The sequence below is a fragment of the Pyricularia oryzae genome, chromosome 1, assembly GCF_000002495.2.
Source record: "Pyricularia oryzae 70-15 chromosome 1, whole genome shotgun sequence".
Taxonomy (NCBI): domain Eukaryota; kingdom Fungi; phylum Ascomycota; class Sordariomycetes; order Magnaporthales; family Pyriculariaceae; genus Pyricularia; species Pyricularia oryzae.
Window position 1 is genome coordinate 6,906,074 of NC_017844.1, and position 15,295 is coordinate 6,921,368.

A 15,295-nucleotide genomic window follows, 5' to 3' on the forward strand; every position below is an offset into this window, starting at 1 on the left:
CCAGCTACCAAAATCGAGCCGTGCTTTGTCGGAACGGCCAAAAACTGGGCATGTTTCCAACCCTTTTTAACGACTGCATGACCTTTTGTTCTTATTTGGAAGCGCGATGCCCCCCCCCCCCCCCCAGCGCATGTTTTATTCTCCTTTATTTCTCATTTTGCGGGTCGGGACCTTTTGATGGTGATAACAGTTCACATTATGGACTTTTTTGTTTTGTGGAAACAGCAACAAGAAAAGTATAAAACGGGTATACATATTACATAACTCTTGAATCATATTTCGGTATATAGATGATGAATATACAGCAAAGCTGGTGTCGAAAGCCATATCTTGAACTTTTTTCCCTGTCACCTCTTTTTCGGTAGCCAGCTCAAACTATCCCCTAGCCACACGGCGTCACATCGCAACAACCCGCGTAAGAAGATGGGCACAGCGACGAGAACGAGACCCGGCCACGACAAATTTACACATCGGCTAGTCTTGCCCAACCCATCAAGTAAACATAACAAACGACTTTTGTTTCACCCACCCCTCTTCAAACCCACTCGCTGCTATGCTATGCTATATGCCGGCCTTCATATTCTCAACACGGAACACAAGCGGTGACTCGACAACAAAAGTAAAAAAAAAAAGAAAAGCAGAAAAATGAGTTATAAATCCATCCTTTCCGCGCTTCACAACCCCTAACCCACGTATCAAATCTTCAAGATAACAACTCAATCTTTCCCAAACACGTCCTCCCCGCTGTCAATCCTTCCCACGCTCCAAATCTCCTTCTCGTCTTCGACCTCGTCGTTGGACAGGCCAAGGCCGCCGGCACCTCCCTCGGCCTCCCTCCTCTCCCGAACCTGCGCGCCAAGCCGGAGCGCGACACGCTTGAAGTAGTCCTGCATGCTGCGCTTGGCGTTGGCTGGCATGCTCTCGCCCGCAGGGCTGGCCATGAACTTATCAAAGACCTTGCTCTCGTCATCGGCGACGTTGAAAAGCGACACAAACGCCGCCTCGGCTGCCAGCTTGACTGGGATGACCGGGTCGCGGACCGAGGCAAATACGGGTCCGGCCAGCTGTGGCAGGTGCGGTCGCGCCAGGTCCATGTTGACGCGAGATACGGTTCGCACCACGACGAGCGAGAGTCTTCGCGAATCGGTCGGATTGCCCGGCCCAACGGTGTTTGCAAGGGCCTCGAATACAGCCTTGGTGTGCTCAAACGGCTTGGATTGCTCATTCAAGAGATACTTGCCCGCAGCCAGAATTGAGTTGTCTGCAATCATGGCCTGCAACAACAAAGAAATGGTCAGTAATTGTGCTCTCGGTAGTTATTGTCAATCAAGGGAGTAGGATGGTTGATCATCAGCCCGCGGACACTTACAATCTTGCTCGAAATGCCCTGTACCAAGAGCTCGGGAAGCTCCTCTGCAAACGGCCCCTCCATGATCGCAGCCGGCGCATCCAACAGTACAGCATTCAGGCCCAACACACTTGAGGTTGTGGGCGTGGGCGTCAATACTCTTGACTTGATGAGGTTGTGCGCAGCATCTCCTGATACGTTCTTGACCAGGGCACCCAGAAGCTTGGCGTTGGTGACGGTCATGGCGTCGTCCTTTTCATCCGTCTCCATGTCAATGAGACCCAGCACGGCAGCACGAGACGGCTCGCCCATGTTGGCGCCGGCCTTGCTGATAACCTCGAACAGCGCCTTGAGCATCGCGGTCCGGACACCCGGATCCGTCGTCTTGGAGCCCGTCACCAGCTCAGCAATTAGAGGGTCGACACGCGGTGTGTATTTGATGAGCGTGCCGAGCGCCTTGGCTGCGCGTGATCGCAGTTGTTCTGATGTCGTGTCGGCAAGCGACTTGGCAAATGTACGCTGCAGCTGCGGCAGGAATGGTTTCAATGCCGTCGGCATCTTCTCGAGCAGGTTGTTGAGAGTCAGAAGAATGGCAGACTTGACCTCGGTCGAACGCTCCGAAACGACACGAATAAGCGGACCGGTGATTTGAACAACGAATGGCTTGAGGGAGGCCTCGCTTGTCCTGGCAACTATGTCGGAGATGGCGAGTGCCGACTGTATCTTTTGGTCTGGCGTTCCGTTCATCAGACCTTGCAAGAAGATGGGTAAAATGGCGCTGACACCCTTGGGAAGCTCAAAGCCCTTGAGGTTGTTGCCAGCGACACCGACCTGGAGCAAGGTCTGTCTGGTCGACACAACCAATGCCTCCATCTCTTCCTTCCTAAGCTTCTTGGTGAATTCGCTAAGGGCACTCCAAGCAGACTTGACAACCTCCATGTCCGAGTCGTCGAAAGAAATCAGCAGCGAACGAATGATGTCTTGGTTGTAACGAGAGTAGTCGACATCTGTTGCCGCGAAGAACCTGGCCAACTGCTTGCCAGTCGCCGCACGTTTGCGGTGGTCCTCATGTTTGGTAAGCTGTAGGAGCACATTCATGACCGTGTTCAGCCCATCGTACTCATCGATGGACGAAATAACGGTATGGAATGAGGCGTCCAGATCCTCCCGCAGAGAATCATCCTTGCAGTTGACCAAGTTGTCCATTAGTGAGTTGACAATGTTGGGTAGGCGACGGTTCATAGCCGCGCCGGCGACACGGGACAGCGATGCAAGTGCCTTGGCGTTGAATGCTGAGATAGGGGGCGCAATTAGAGTGGGTATCAAGTTCGGGAGGATTATGTTCGACCGGGTGGTTTCTGTCAACAATGTCAACAAGGCAGATAAGGCGTTCTCGGCCTCGTCCTCGGAACGAAGCAGGTTGAGCAAGAACGGCAAGACCTGGTCGACCGCACGCTTTCCAAGAATCTGCTGCAAAGAGTCGAATGCCTCGGCGGCAGCTTCACGGACCTCGGTGTCCGAGTCGGTGAGTGCTGTCCTGACGACCGAGATGAGAATCTTCTCGTGCTCTTCGAGTGCCTCCTCAGAAGCCGACGAGATGAGTTCCTTGAGGGCCAAGCAGATACCCTGCCTGGCGTCGACATCTGTCGAGGTCTGAAGGCCTTCCTCGAGCGTGGGCAACAGGCTTGAGAGAACGTTGTCGCCTGCCTTTCGGATAAGCTCTCCGAGGGCGTTGCTGGCAATCACCTTGTGCTCCATGTTGGTGCTGCCCAAGCGGCGGATGATAAGCTGCGTAAGAGTAGGCACCAGCTCTTTGAGAGTCTTAGGACTCGATACCAGGGCCTTCCAGACAGCGACGGCTGCGGCACGAACCGAGGTTGCAGTATCACACCTGCAGATGTAGAGTGCGGACAGGATCTTGTTGCGCTTTTCATCACCAAGCGCTTCACGAAGCGAGTTGCCGGCCTCCTTGACCTTTTCTTCCTCGTCCTCGTCGCCATCTTCAGTCTTGCCAGAGATTCCAGTAAGGTTGAACAGCAGATCTCCGACAAGCTCAACGGAGCTGAGACGGATACGGTAGCTGTCGTCTGCGAGACCACGCTCCAGCTCGGGAAGTAGCAAGTCGACGGCACGGACGGCAAAGTTCTTGACGAGAAGTCTACCTGCCTTGAGTGCAGTCTCACGGATAGCCTCGATATCATCGGCAAGACCAGACAAAATAGGAGGAATAATCCTGCCAAGGTAGTTGGCGAAACTGTTGCCAAAGCACACTGGCAAGAAGATGAAAAGAGACATGAAGCCCTCGCGAACCGCAGGCTTGGAGGACTCGACGTTCTGCAGGATTGTGGGGAGGGTCTCCTCCAGGCGCGTAGTACCCAGACCAGCGAGAACCTCGCTGAGGGCCTGGGCGGAACCAAGACGGTCGCCTGCTCCCGTGTCTGACTTGAGGGTCTGCATAAGTCCGGGAATGAGATCCGGCAGCGCCTCTTCTCCGAGCTTCTCCATAAGCGAACCCAGAGCTCTTGACGCAGTAGCACGGGTGGTCGGCACAGGATCGACCACGGCAATCTTGAGACCTGCGACAAGGACAGGCAGATGAGAGACCAGGTCTTTCCTTTCAGTAAGATGAGCAAGACTGCCAATGACCTGCGATGCTTTGCGCTTGGTGTTGGAGCGGTCCGCCAAACCACGCTGCAAGATACGACTGACGAGTGCAAGCGACGGGGCGTCCAGGTAATGGACGAACTGGACCTTGATGAGCGAGTCGAGCGCCTCGTCGGTGTATTTCGTTGGGTCACTAAGGGCCTTGAGCAGAATATCAACCAGTCCCTTGACTTCGGGGTTGCTGATGACCTCACCGAAGCGCTTCAAACTCTTGTTGGCACCCGACCGTACCTCCTTGTGACTGTCGTTAAGCACAGCCGTGAGCGGCGGGATGATCTCCGGCAGGCTCAGTGCAAGCTGTTGTGGGTCTAGGTAAGCCATGGCACCCAGCAGATCACATGCACCCTTCTTACTACGCCACTGATCATCGTCTAGACCCCTGAGCAGCGTAGGTAGGATCTGCTTGACACCATAGGAGCTCAACCTGGCAAAGCACGCCTTGGCCGAAGCCAGAGCAGCATCACGGACATTCGCATTTGAGTCTCCAAAGCCGGCCAACAGCTGCGGAACAATCAGGATCACATAAGGCTCAAATAGCCGACCCAGGATGGTAGCTAGCAGCTCGTACGCAAGCAGCGCAGATTCCCTCTGGTTTGCTTCTTTCTTGTTCTCCAGTGCGCTGTGAAGATTTGACATGATCCGGAATTCACGCAGGGATGCAATGCCCCTACCAAGCACCAAGCCTGCCAGACCGTATGCAGCACCTCGTTGGACGGCATAATTTTTGGACGTGAGCAATGTCTCCATGATCTCGTCAAAGTACTTGGAAGACTTGTTGCCGCATGCTTTGACAAGCGGTGGCAAACATTCAGCGATGGCATACTGAACCGCCTCAGAGGGTGTACTCAAAGTAGCGATCAGTCGTTCGATAACCACGGGGATCTTTGCATCCCCGGCCTTGAGATGGCGAGCGAGGGCACCGTACATGATGATCACGGCCTCGTTGACCCTGTCAGCCGCAGCTGAGCCCTTGTCTGGTGCCTCAAGAGTGGTCTCAAAAGTCTTCATCAGCTTGTCGACCATTCCCTTACCGTGGATCTCGATGGCCTTGTTGGCAGCCTCAAGCATCTCTGCACGAACAGAACCATTTTGGTCTCCCAGAGGGCCTTGTTCGATAAGGAAAGCAAAGAAAGAATCCAAGTGTTCCCTCTTGAGGTAAGGTGCGAGCTCCTTGAAAGAGGATGCAATACCATGCCTGGCCTCCCATGGATCGGACAAGTCCATCTTTTTCGGCATGCCAAACTCATCCAGCTCAGGCACTCGAGGCTTGGCAAATTCGACATAGGCCAACCGAAGCTTCTCAAGGATAAGGTTGACCGTCTCGGGATGGTTGCTGCAAGCCTCGGCCAGAGCCCTAGAGGCAGCCTTGCGCAGTTGGCCATCTTTGCTCTCCAGGTATGGGAGCATCTTGACGGGAACATCCTTTGACGTCTGGAAGCCGCTTTCCTCCCAGATTTCCTTGGCTAACTCAACATTTTCCTCGCTGTCCTCATGGTATGCAATCCAGATTTCCTCAGAGAACTCGAGCTCACTCATGTCAACATCTGCACTGATGGATTGCAGGACCGTTGTGCGCACACTGGTCTGTGGTACGATGGCACCACGAGCGACTACGCCAATTTCCTTTTCGCTGATGTTTGGTGCCACGCAGCGGACCATGTCAGAGAAGCAATCCCTGATGATCTTGTAGTGCTGGTTGTACACCTGCATTGATGAAATCAGCGTCTCAAGCATTTGCGCTCTGGGAAGAGCCTCGGATGAAGCCGTATCTGTGTGGAATGACAAAAGCTCCGTCGCCAAGACAAGATGGGTGTCTCTGTCCTCTGCTGTGGCGCCGAAACCACCCTTGTTCAAAATGAGGAGTGCCAGAGGGAGCATGTAGTTGACAGAAACCACGTCAAAGGGGCGCTGCTCTCCAGCAAAACGCAGTCGGTACATGACTCTCGTGACAAGGTCCTCGAACGGCTCAGCCTTGAGGTTTTCAGGAAGGAGTTCAACACCATGGGCTCTCAGCGTAGCTACGCCTATGAACTGACGGAATGAGCCCAAGCGGCTAGAAACACGATCTGCGCACGCCAGATATGCTGTCGGGGCTGCATCTCCTGTAATAAGGCATGCTCCCGCGTCAACAGCATCCAGAAGCGCGTTGACGGCCGGGCCCATCCATAACGTCGCATCGGTAGGAGGACCAGTTGCAAGACTTTTGATGACACCGACACCTCGCATGACCTTGGCAGCAACCCCGCGGACTCGTTCGCGGATGGCCGACTCTTTTTTCAGCTGGGCATCGACCTTTGCCTTTTCATCGGCCGACAGCTTCTTTGGCTGACCCTTCTTCTCTGCAAGCTGAGCTCTAAGTTCCGCTTCCCACTTCAGAGTGTCAGCGTCCTTGCCTTTGGTTGATACAGTGGTACCTTTCTTGGCTAGGACATCAACGAATGTGGTACCCTCTGGTGTCCTGAAAATGGCAGCTTCAAGAGGTCCAATGTCTTTCAGCTCCGAGGTATCAAGATCATGTTGTATCAGCTGGATGATACGAGGAGTCATGACTTCAGGCGCAACGAAGACGAGCTCGACTGCAGCTTTATATGAGGCAGTTCGAATGGCATCAGACTGGACAAAATGACATTAGTATAGTAACAAGTTCAAATAGAGAAGCGCGGATTTCTACCTTTTGGTCAAAGCTGCTTCGGAGAGCAACTTCTTGAAGCAACGTCTTTTCATGCTTGGTTGCGAGTTGCCCAGGGTCCAACCCAGACCTCAAGCAAAGATCGATCCAGCTTGATCGAGGGACGATGTCGGACCGGGCAAGGACGAGCAGCGAGCACAGTTGTGCTTCTAGAACCTCTTTCCCGGCCTCTTCGGTGAATTTTGACGGCAACTCTTGAGCCGACGGGCAAATAGCCCTCAGTATGAGATGTAAGTGCTTGTTTTCGGCTTTTGCCAGAGCCGCAGCACTGTCTTTTTCGCCCTCCTCGACTGACTCCAGCCAAGACCACATGCCACCGACGACCGCAGTCGAGATTCTCTCGGGATTGCTGAGGTACAGCTCCGACAGACGCTTGCAGAGATCAACGCGAACTTGCGCTCCGGTCGCCGGCGAAGAAATTAGATAGATAAGGGCCTGGGCCCAGGCAATCGAAACATCAGAGTCCCCATCCTCAGGAAGCTCTGCAACCACTGATGCCAACGCACGAAAGAACCATTCAAAATCTTCATCAGTTGACAATTTGCTGAAGAGTTTAGGGTTCAGGAGAAACGACGGCTTGGGCTCCCAAACAAGGCATTGCTTCGACACGGAAAACTTCTTTAGAAGTGCCTCGATGGGAGCAGCCTTGTTGGTTTGAAATATGGACGGAGCAACGGTGCAAGTCACATAGGCGCCTACAATAAGCCCACTCTGCGACGCAGCTAATGGATTCGCGACAGCCTCGTTGTAGGTGTCGAACAAGACTGGAAGAATGACCTCTTGGACTTTTGGTGCTATCTTTGAATCGGGAAGACTGCAGCTGTGCAAAAGTAGATCTCCCGCCGACAGGACCCAAATCTTCCTGGACCCAGGCTTTTTGTCACCGAGACCCTTCTTGTATCCATCGAGAGCTGCAGCAGGAACTTCAACTCCCGAATTAAGCAGAGTCTTGACCGAGCAGAGAAGAGCCTTTGTCTCTGCTACCAAAGCCGGTTCGTTACCCTCCTTCCCAGCGACCGCCGGCACAGCACCGCAAATCTTGGTTGCGTTAGCCTCGTTCGTAGAAAGAGCAGTCAGCATCTCAGCATGAATCGCTCTCTGCTCAGCCGAAGCGATTTTGCCTCCTTTTAACGGAGTCACAATTTCGTCGGTGGCCTTTCCCAGGGTTTCAGCATCAGCAGAGCGCGTCACAACCTTTCTGAAAGCTGTGAGTGCGCCACTGCGGATGCTAGCATTGGTAGACTTGGCGTTTGCCAGCAAAGGCTTGAGCAGGTTCTTGCTGAGTACAGACGAAAGGTCGTAGTCACTCGGTAGTGCATCAACAAGGGGAGTGATAAGATCGTTCAGTACAATCTCAGGTGCGCGGAGCAATCCCTTTTCCAGGGCTGGTGTGACCTCCTTGCCTAAATCCTCGAGCGTGACAAACGAGTGGAAGAAATCATAAAGGCCCTCGGCAAAGTGACTGGGCACTGGCGTCTTTGACCCAATAATTTCCCTGGTGTAGAAGCCAAAGAACTGGGGCTTCAGCTTCTCCAGTATCGGCTTGCCATAGTCTTTCCGTGCGCAGACGCCTGCGATGACTCCCAAAGTTGGGGCATACTTGGCCGTTGGCGCAGCGCCCTTGGTCGCCAACAACTGCACCGCATCTGTGATTGACTTCTCCCGTGTCTGCTCAAGAGATACGAGTTTCCGGAACGCGCGGCGAGTTACCACCTGAGCCGAGCTCCCCAAGTTGTTCCTGCATTGTGGCTGCAAACACTTCTCCAGACAGTCGGAGGTAGCCAACACCAATTCTTTCCCGAGCTTCTCCCACAGTTCAGTTTCCCCTAGGTGCTCGATGAGCAGGCTGGACCATTCTAGCAGGACAAAGGCATTGGCTGGCGCGATTGTTGGCTTCTGGCTCTCCTTTCTGATGGCGGCTACGAGAGCGGTAAGGAGCTTTTCTTCCTTGGCTTTAGCGAGTAGAACGAGACAGCGCTGAACGGCTCGGCGGGATGGTCGATCGGCGTATGAAGAATGTGTTAGGAAAAGAACGCCCAGCAGCTTTGACAGGCTTGCTTGATCGAGAGCTATAGCAACATGTTAGTGACTTGTATTTAGCCAGGTTGGGTCGGCCTAGAAGTGGTAGGCTGGAGTGTAGGCCCCTTCGAGTGGCATACCATTCTGGGAAATCTTGTCTTCGACGATGCGCAGCTGTGAAATGCGCGTTTTGGTCGAGGACGACAGGAGGACTTGTTTTATGGCGACGAGGTCTACTTGACCCGGACCGTCTCCGTTCACCACATCTGCTGTCATTTTGATGCCTCGAGGCTCTCTGGCATCGCGAGCGCCTCGCGGGTTTTCTTCCGGAATGACGTATCTGCTCAAGTACACAGACACCCTTTGTTGCTTTATTTTGGGAATCAATCAATATTCGAGGGTTGCTGTGGCTTGCAGCGAGGAATGATTGCGTGCGGTCACTTTTGCCCAAAGCTCCACCCTGCATCAGACGCCCATCCGTGACTTCCGTCCAACATTCAAACGAGCTCTTTTGGTGGGGTTATTGCCGGGCGGTCAAGACAGTGGTCGACGAGAACGACAGGGATACCTACGAGAGGAGGGCAAAGAGCTCTCGCTTCACTACTCGACGTCGGCAAAGTTCCCAAGTATGCGTATGACGTTTAGCTGCCGTTTGGTCTGATGCATCTAGCTATCTAATTTAGATTGAGTATCTTTTCTCAGGTTTAAAAAAATTTCACACATTTTTTTTTGTATTTTGGTATGATCTGAACCCCGCATTCGACATATGGGATAGCTAATGTTCACGACAGGTACCCCGGCCGTATAAGCGACATCACTATTCTTATTTTCCGCTAATTAGACTAGAGGCATCAAAGCAAGCAAACGGTAATCGATTTTATTTCTTTTGTTCCTTCCCGATTTGTCAACCAACCAAAACGTCCAAGTTAGTCTTGCCAGACCCACCAGTGACTGGAGAAGAGCCCGGGCCTTACAGTGGAGGAACTCACTTTGTATGACAAGAAGACAACGGGGAATTCTTGATCGTCAATTTTCTCGGGCAGTTAACGATCAACAACACCATTTACCAACCACCACGTCCTTGCAGGAAAAGAAAAAGACACGAGCTCATACTTGACATTCAACCAGCCTAGAAAAGGATAAAAACATCACAAATTCTGCCCAGCTGTCGCTGTATCTCTACATCAGTATAGCAATCTGTCTTTACTTTTTTGGTTATAGCTTTTCCTCGGGTTCACAGCCGTCATGGCTGGTGGCAACAACAAGAAAAAAAAGAAGCCCGCGGGAAACCAGAGAGGCTTTGCAACCACATCCATCGCCTCAAAGCCGCAGGTGAGGGTCATCGACCCAGCCGAAGCCCAACCGTCAGCGGACGGCAGCAAGCCTGGAAGTGCCCCTCCAAATGCCGCCCCACAGGCCGGCGGTAGCGCGGATTCAAGCGCAGGCACGCAGGCGCCAAACGGTAGCGGCCCGCAGCAGCAGAAACAGGAATTGACGCCCGAGGAGTTTGAAAAGCAGCTGGAAGAATCCGAGCTGCAGCTCTTGGTTGAAAAGCATGCCGCAAAGGTAAGGCGTGATGCGCAGCGCCAACGCAACAGGCTCGAGACCGACAAGCGGCTTCTCAGGGGCCAGGCAGAATCCCTCAATACCAGAAAATGGCTGCCCCCGGAGCTCATGGAGCAGCTGCTCGAACTCATCAAGGGAGAGAGCCGCTATGCCGCTTCTGGGCTGGCTAGCGAAACTTCTTCGGGCAAGATGCCATCCGAAGAAGATCTCACCATCAAGCTTTGGACTCTCCAGGAGGCTCTATCAGGTTCTGGGTTTCCTAAAGATAAGGTGCCAGCACTTCTGCAGCACATTCTTGACATTGCTCCGAGTATATCGGCACCCAAAGGTGACTCGATCTGGGGTCTTGATGAGGCATTGGCTTGGTTCGCACGTGAATGTGACAATGATGAGCTTCCAAACTACGAAAAGTCGGCCAAGATGAATGGCAAGCCTTTAGGTATGTGACGTCGTGCCTAATAAGTACATTGACTTCCTCCCAAGCCTCTCTTATATTGCTAACACGCGATTAGATACTCCATTTGACACCCCATTACCCTCTGGTGCAACCACTCCTCGTCTGCTGGAGCCAGATACCAAGAAGAAGCGCAAGAAGGATGGCAAATCTCGAGCGACATCTCCCCGGAAGGTCGCTGTCACATGCGATGAGGAGATAGAGCCGGATGAACTGGTTCCTCAGTACTTGGACACTAGGACTAAGTTGTATGCGTTACAACGACCACTTCTAGATGCCCCGAAAGGGAAGCAGAAGAAGTTGGTCGTGGAAAATGGTCAGAGCTCTAGCGACGAACTAGAGATTGCAAAACTGCAAGCCAAGATCGCGAAAATCGAGCTTGATGTGCTTTTTGAAAAGGACGTGGCTACCGCTCAGTGGCGTGAGAAGAAGATCATCCTAGAAAGGGAGTACTCTGCAGCAAAGAAGATCAAGGATGAAGAGGCCAAGGCACAGGCTGCCTCTCAGGAGCCGGAACCTGCCGTTGCGCAAAGTGCAGAGGATGAGATTGCTCGAGAGGCCGAGAAGATGGCAGCAGAGATACTTGCTGAAAACGACAACGAAGAAGACGCTTTGGCAGGCTTGTTCGACAGCTTACCTACCAACGAGGTCGACCCTCTGACTGGAAAGTCCAGCACCGTCATGACTGGTGCTGACGGGGTCAAGCTGACCATTCACGATTTTGGAAAATGGACTGGCATAAGTCCGTCGAGAGCACTGGACGAAATTTGCCGCGGAAGGTTTGTCTTTGAGCTTGTTCTCCATGATGTCTTTAATCTAGGATTTGAACTAACAACACACCAATTAGGGATCCCGGCGTCAAGATTTCCTACACGGCTATTCCAGCCACAGCTTTCGCCCACCAACATCTAGTCCATGTTCTTTGGAGCAAAGCCCAGGAGCCTTTCCAGTTACACGATATACCAGGGGTTGAAGTGGAGATGCACCCCAATCAATTCGTTATCAAGATGAAAAGCATTGCAACGCCGGACAGCAGGCAGTCGGAGGCGTACGTTGCTACCCTTGCATTCTTCCTTGTCAGCGGCTCCTCTTCCAAAGACGAAAAGGCCGCGATGAAGTTGCCGCCAGTTTGGCGAGACTTGTGGTCAGAACTTGCAGAGGCCAAGAAGAGCAAGGCCGACGCAGCAGACCGAGAGATTTTGAAGGAACTGCGTGCTCTCGTCCGCAAGAAACAGGATCAAGAGCTCGAAGACGGTGTCATTATTCAGGGAGCCTTTCGTGGGCGTGGTGCCAGAGCTGCTGCGACGGATTCGGCAGAGAATTCAGATCACGACCGCAACAAGGCAGCAGCGGTTGGTCCAGAGTACTACCAGAGGATCTGGTACGATAAAAGCAGCTCACCAAGATATCAAAATATGCTGCGGTCACGAATGCAACTTCCGATGTGGGCGTTCCGCGAACAGGTGTTGTCCGCTGTTGACCAGCACCAAGTTGTCATTGTCTGTGGTGAGACTGGTTGCGGCAAGAGTACTCAGGTCCCGTCTTTCCTTTTGGAACATCAACTTGCTCAGGGGAAAGCGTGTAAAATCTACTGCACGGAACCCCGACGAATTTCAGCCATCTCTTTGGCTCGCCGAGTGAGCGAGGAGCTTGGAGAGGGGCGGAACGATCTCGGTACATCGCGCTCCCTAGTCGGCTACTCGATCCGCCTCGAGGCCAATACTTCCCGCGAGACTCGGCTGGTATTCGCCACAACAGGTATCGTCATGAGGATGCTTGAGGGTTCTAACGATTTGCGAGACATTACCCACTTGGTTTTGGATGAAGTCCATGAACGTTCCATCGACAGTGATTTCCTGTTGATTGTGCTGAAGAAGCTGATGACACGGAGGAAGGATCTCAAGGTCGTCCTCATGTCGGCTACTGTTGATGCTGATCGTTTCTCGAATTATTTGGATGGTGCTCCTGTTCTAAACGTGCCAGGCCGCACGTTCCCTGTACAGGTCAACTTCCTGGAAGATGCAGTGGAGTTGACTGGGTATACTATCGACCAAAAAGTACCCCAAGAACGGCTCGTCGAAATCGACGAAGATGCCGAAGTTGAGCCAGAATCATCTTCCAAAACCGAGCTACTCAAATCACTCAAAGGCTACTCAACAAGAACACGCAACACTCTGGCTCAGATGGACGAATACAAGATCGATTTTGATCTCATTGTTCAGCTCATCTCGAGGATTGCCAGTGATCCAAACTACCAAGACTATAGCAAAGCTATTCTTGTATTCCTGCCTGGTATTGCTGAGATCCGCACGCTCAACGATCTTTTGCTAGGAGACCGCTCTTTCCAGCAGAATTGGCTTGTCTATCCGCTACACTCGACAATCGCCACAGAGGAGCAAGAGGCCGCGTTCTTGGTGCCACCTCACGGTATGCGCAAAATCGTGCTCGCAACCAACATTGCTGAGACGGGTATCACCATCCCGGATGTTACGTGTGTCATCGACACTGGTAAGCATCGTGAGATGCGCTTCGACGAGCGGCGACAAATGTCTAGACTTATCGACACATTCATCTCGCGAGCAAATGCCAAACAACGAAGGGGTCGTGCTGGTCGTGTGCAGCAAGGTCTCTGTTTCCACATGTTCACCAAGTATCGACACGACGCCATCATGGCAGATCAGCAGACGCCTGAAATGCTGCGTCTCTCGCTACAGGATCTGGCTATCCGTGTCAAGATTTGCAAGATTGGAGGCATCGAAGAGACTCTGAGCAAAGCTTTGGACCCCCCATCGGCCAAGAACATCAGGAGAGCCATAGATGCTCTCATCGATGTGCGAGCCTTGACTCAGGGCGAGGATCTCACTCCTCTTGGTAACCAGCTTGCTCGTCTTCCCCTGGACGTCTTCCTCGGAAAGCTGATCCTTCTTGGCTCCATCTTCAAATGTCTTGACATGGCCATCACTGTTGCGGCCATACTTTCATCCAAGTCCCCATTTGTTGCTCCATTCGGCCAGCGGTCACAGGCCGACACGGTACGTTTAGGTTTCCGACGTGGTGATTCGGACATCTTGACTGTCTACAATGCGTACCTCTCATGGAAGCGGGTCTGCCTCGCCGCCACCGGCAACAGCAGCCAGGAGTTCCAGTTCTGCCGGAAGAATTTCCTTAGCCAGCAAACGCTGGCAAACATTGAGGATCTGAAGGGTCAGCTTCTGGTGTCCCTTGTGGATTCCAAATTCCTTTCCATGACTGAAGACGAGCGAAAGAACCTCAGTCGACTGCGATACGCCTCGGGCGGCAACCGCCGTCGCAAGCAGGTCTTCTTTGAAATGCCGCAGAGGGTCGATGTGAACAGCGAAAATGACCTCGTGTCGCAGGCCGTACTCTCCTGGAGCTTTTACCCCAAGCTCCTTGTCCGCGACGTGGCCGGAGGGAAGGGCCTGCGGAACGTCGGAAACAATCAAAACATTAGTCTGCATCGCTCCAGCGTCAACAGAGGACACAACGAGATTAGGTGGATGTCGTACTATCACATGATGCAGTCGACGAAATCGTGAGTTTTATCATGGATTTGGACTTGATTCATTGGGAACCCAAGCTAAAATATGTCGCTGCCGTTACTAGGGCACTCAACGCACATGAGACAACTGCCGTAGAACCCTTTGCCATCGCCTTGCTTTGTGGAGACGTGCGGTGCGACGTATGTATCCCGGATATGTGCTCATCGTCCTGAATCATAATCATTGCTAACACTGAACTTTGAACAGATGTACTCGGGAGTTTTTGTGATGGACGGCAACCGAGCCCGTTTCGCGGCACCTGACTGGAAGACGGTCTTGGTGGTCAAGACGCTGCGTTCACGACTCCGCGAGCTGCTGACGCGCTCTTTCAAGAACCCCGGCAAGCTTCCGACGCCGCAGCACCAGCACTGGCTGGAGGCGTGGCAGCAGATATACGAGCAAGCTGCAGCCAAAGACGCCGCGAAGGCAGCTGCTGCAGCTGCTGCAGGTGGTTCGTGAGCAAAGAGAGTTAGGATTGATGCCGAGGGACTATTGGCCAAACAAGCATAGATGTATCGGTCATTTGTAGTTCGTGGGTAATACTTCCTGCGCCTGATTGGGAGAGACCTGAGCTTTATGCTTTGTCTTGTTGGTTTACAGGATCATAGAAAGCGAATATAGAAGGGCTAACATGTCAAGTTGTTGTCATATTGTAACGTTTTATTGTTGAACTGATCATTTGGGAAAATTGCGGGGCACTGACTATAGATGAGAGTCCCCAGGATCGAATTTAACTGAAATAAGTGTACAAGTAGGATCCTAATCAGCAAGGTGATGGTAAAATGTTTTGAGTGTACGTGCTTCGAAGAGACACCTGCAACTGATCCCTCCTACTGTCCTATATAATAAGGCAAAGACCAACAACCATTCTTCATTGCTGAGAGAGCCTCCCCTTTAAGTATTTCAAAACTAGCACCCCCGTTCTGTGTGCTCATATCCTACCAAGCCAACATCTCAGGCCCGTTCCCGTACAAAAAGATAGCACTGCCTCCCAC

General features: G+C 52.6%; 2 protein-coding genes across 2 annotated transcripts; one reads left to right on the plus strand and one right to left on the minus strand.

Annotated features, from left to right (window-relative positions):
- Positions 1-243: 243 nt before the first annotated feature.
- Positions 244-9,174, minus strand: MGG_04710 (translational activator GCN1). Its single transcript, XM_003710784.1, has 4 exons — positions 8,861-9,174; positions 6,684-8,770; positions 1,370-6,625; positions 244-1,274 (listed from the first exon to the last, which is right to left on the minus strand). Exons 1-4 carry the CDS (start codon positions 8,994-8,996, stop codon positions 717-719), a joined length of 8,037 nt encoding a protein of 2,678 aa, XP_003710832.1. The 5' UTR covers positions 8,997-9,174; the 3' UTR covers positions 244-716.
- A 395-nt stretch (positions 9,175-9,569) lies between these two features.
- Positions 9,570-15,097, plus strand: MGG_04709 (uncharacterized protein). The gene is made up of 5 exons (XM_003710785.1): positions 9,570-10,725; positions 10,799-11,519; positions 11,588-14,293; positions 14,365-14,440; positions 14,508-15,097. The coding sequence occupies exons 1-5, from the start codon at positions 9,966-9,968 to the stop codon at positions 14,757-14,759; spliced, it is 4,515 nt and encodes a 1,504-aa protein (XP_003710833.1). The 5' UTR covers positions 9,570-9,965; the 3' UTR covers positions 14,760-15,097.
- The last annotated feature ends 198 nt before the right edge of the window (positions 15,098-15,295 follow it).

Excerpts from the sequence above, each read along its gene's own strand:
- MGG_04710 (XM_003710784.1), bottom strand. The coding sequence starts at position 8,996 with ATGACAGCAGATGTGGTGAACGGAGACGGTCCGGGTCAAGTAGACCTC. Across the intron at positions 6,626-6,683 it reads GAAGCAGCTTTGACCAAAAG|TCTGATGCCATTCGAACTGC; the intron begins GTAGAAATCCGC and ends CATTTTGTCCAG. Across the intron at positions 1,275-1,369 it reads AGGGCATTTCGAGCAAGATT|GCCATGATTGCAGACAACTC; the intron begins GTAAGTGTCCGC and ends TTGTTGTTGCAG.
- MGG_04709 (XM_003710785.1), top strand. The coding sequence starts at position 9,966 with ATGGCTGGTGGCAACAACAAGAAAAAAAAGAAGCCCGCGGGAAACCAG. Across the intron at positions 10,726-10,798 it reads GATGAATGGCAAGCCTTTAG|ATACTCCATTTGACACCCCA; the intron begins GTATGTGACGTC and ends ACACGCGATTAG. Across the intron at positions 11,520-11,587 it reads GACGAAATTTGCCGCGGAAG|GGATCCCGGCGTCAAGATTT; the intron begins GTTTGTCTTTGA and ends CACACCAATTAG.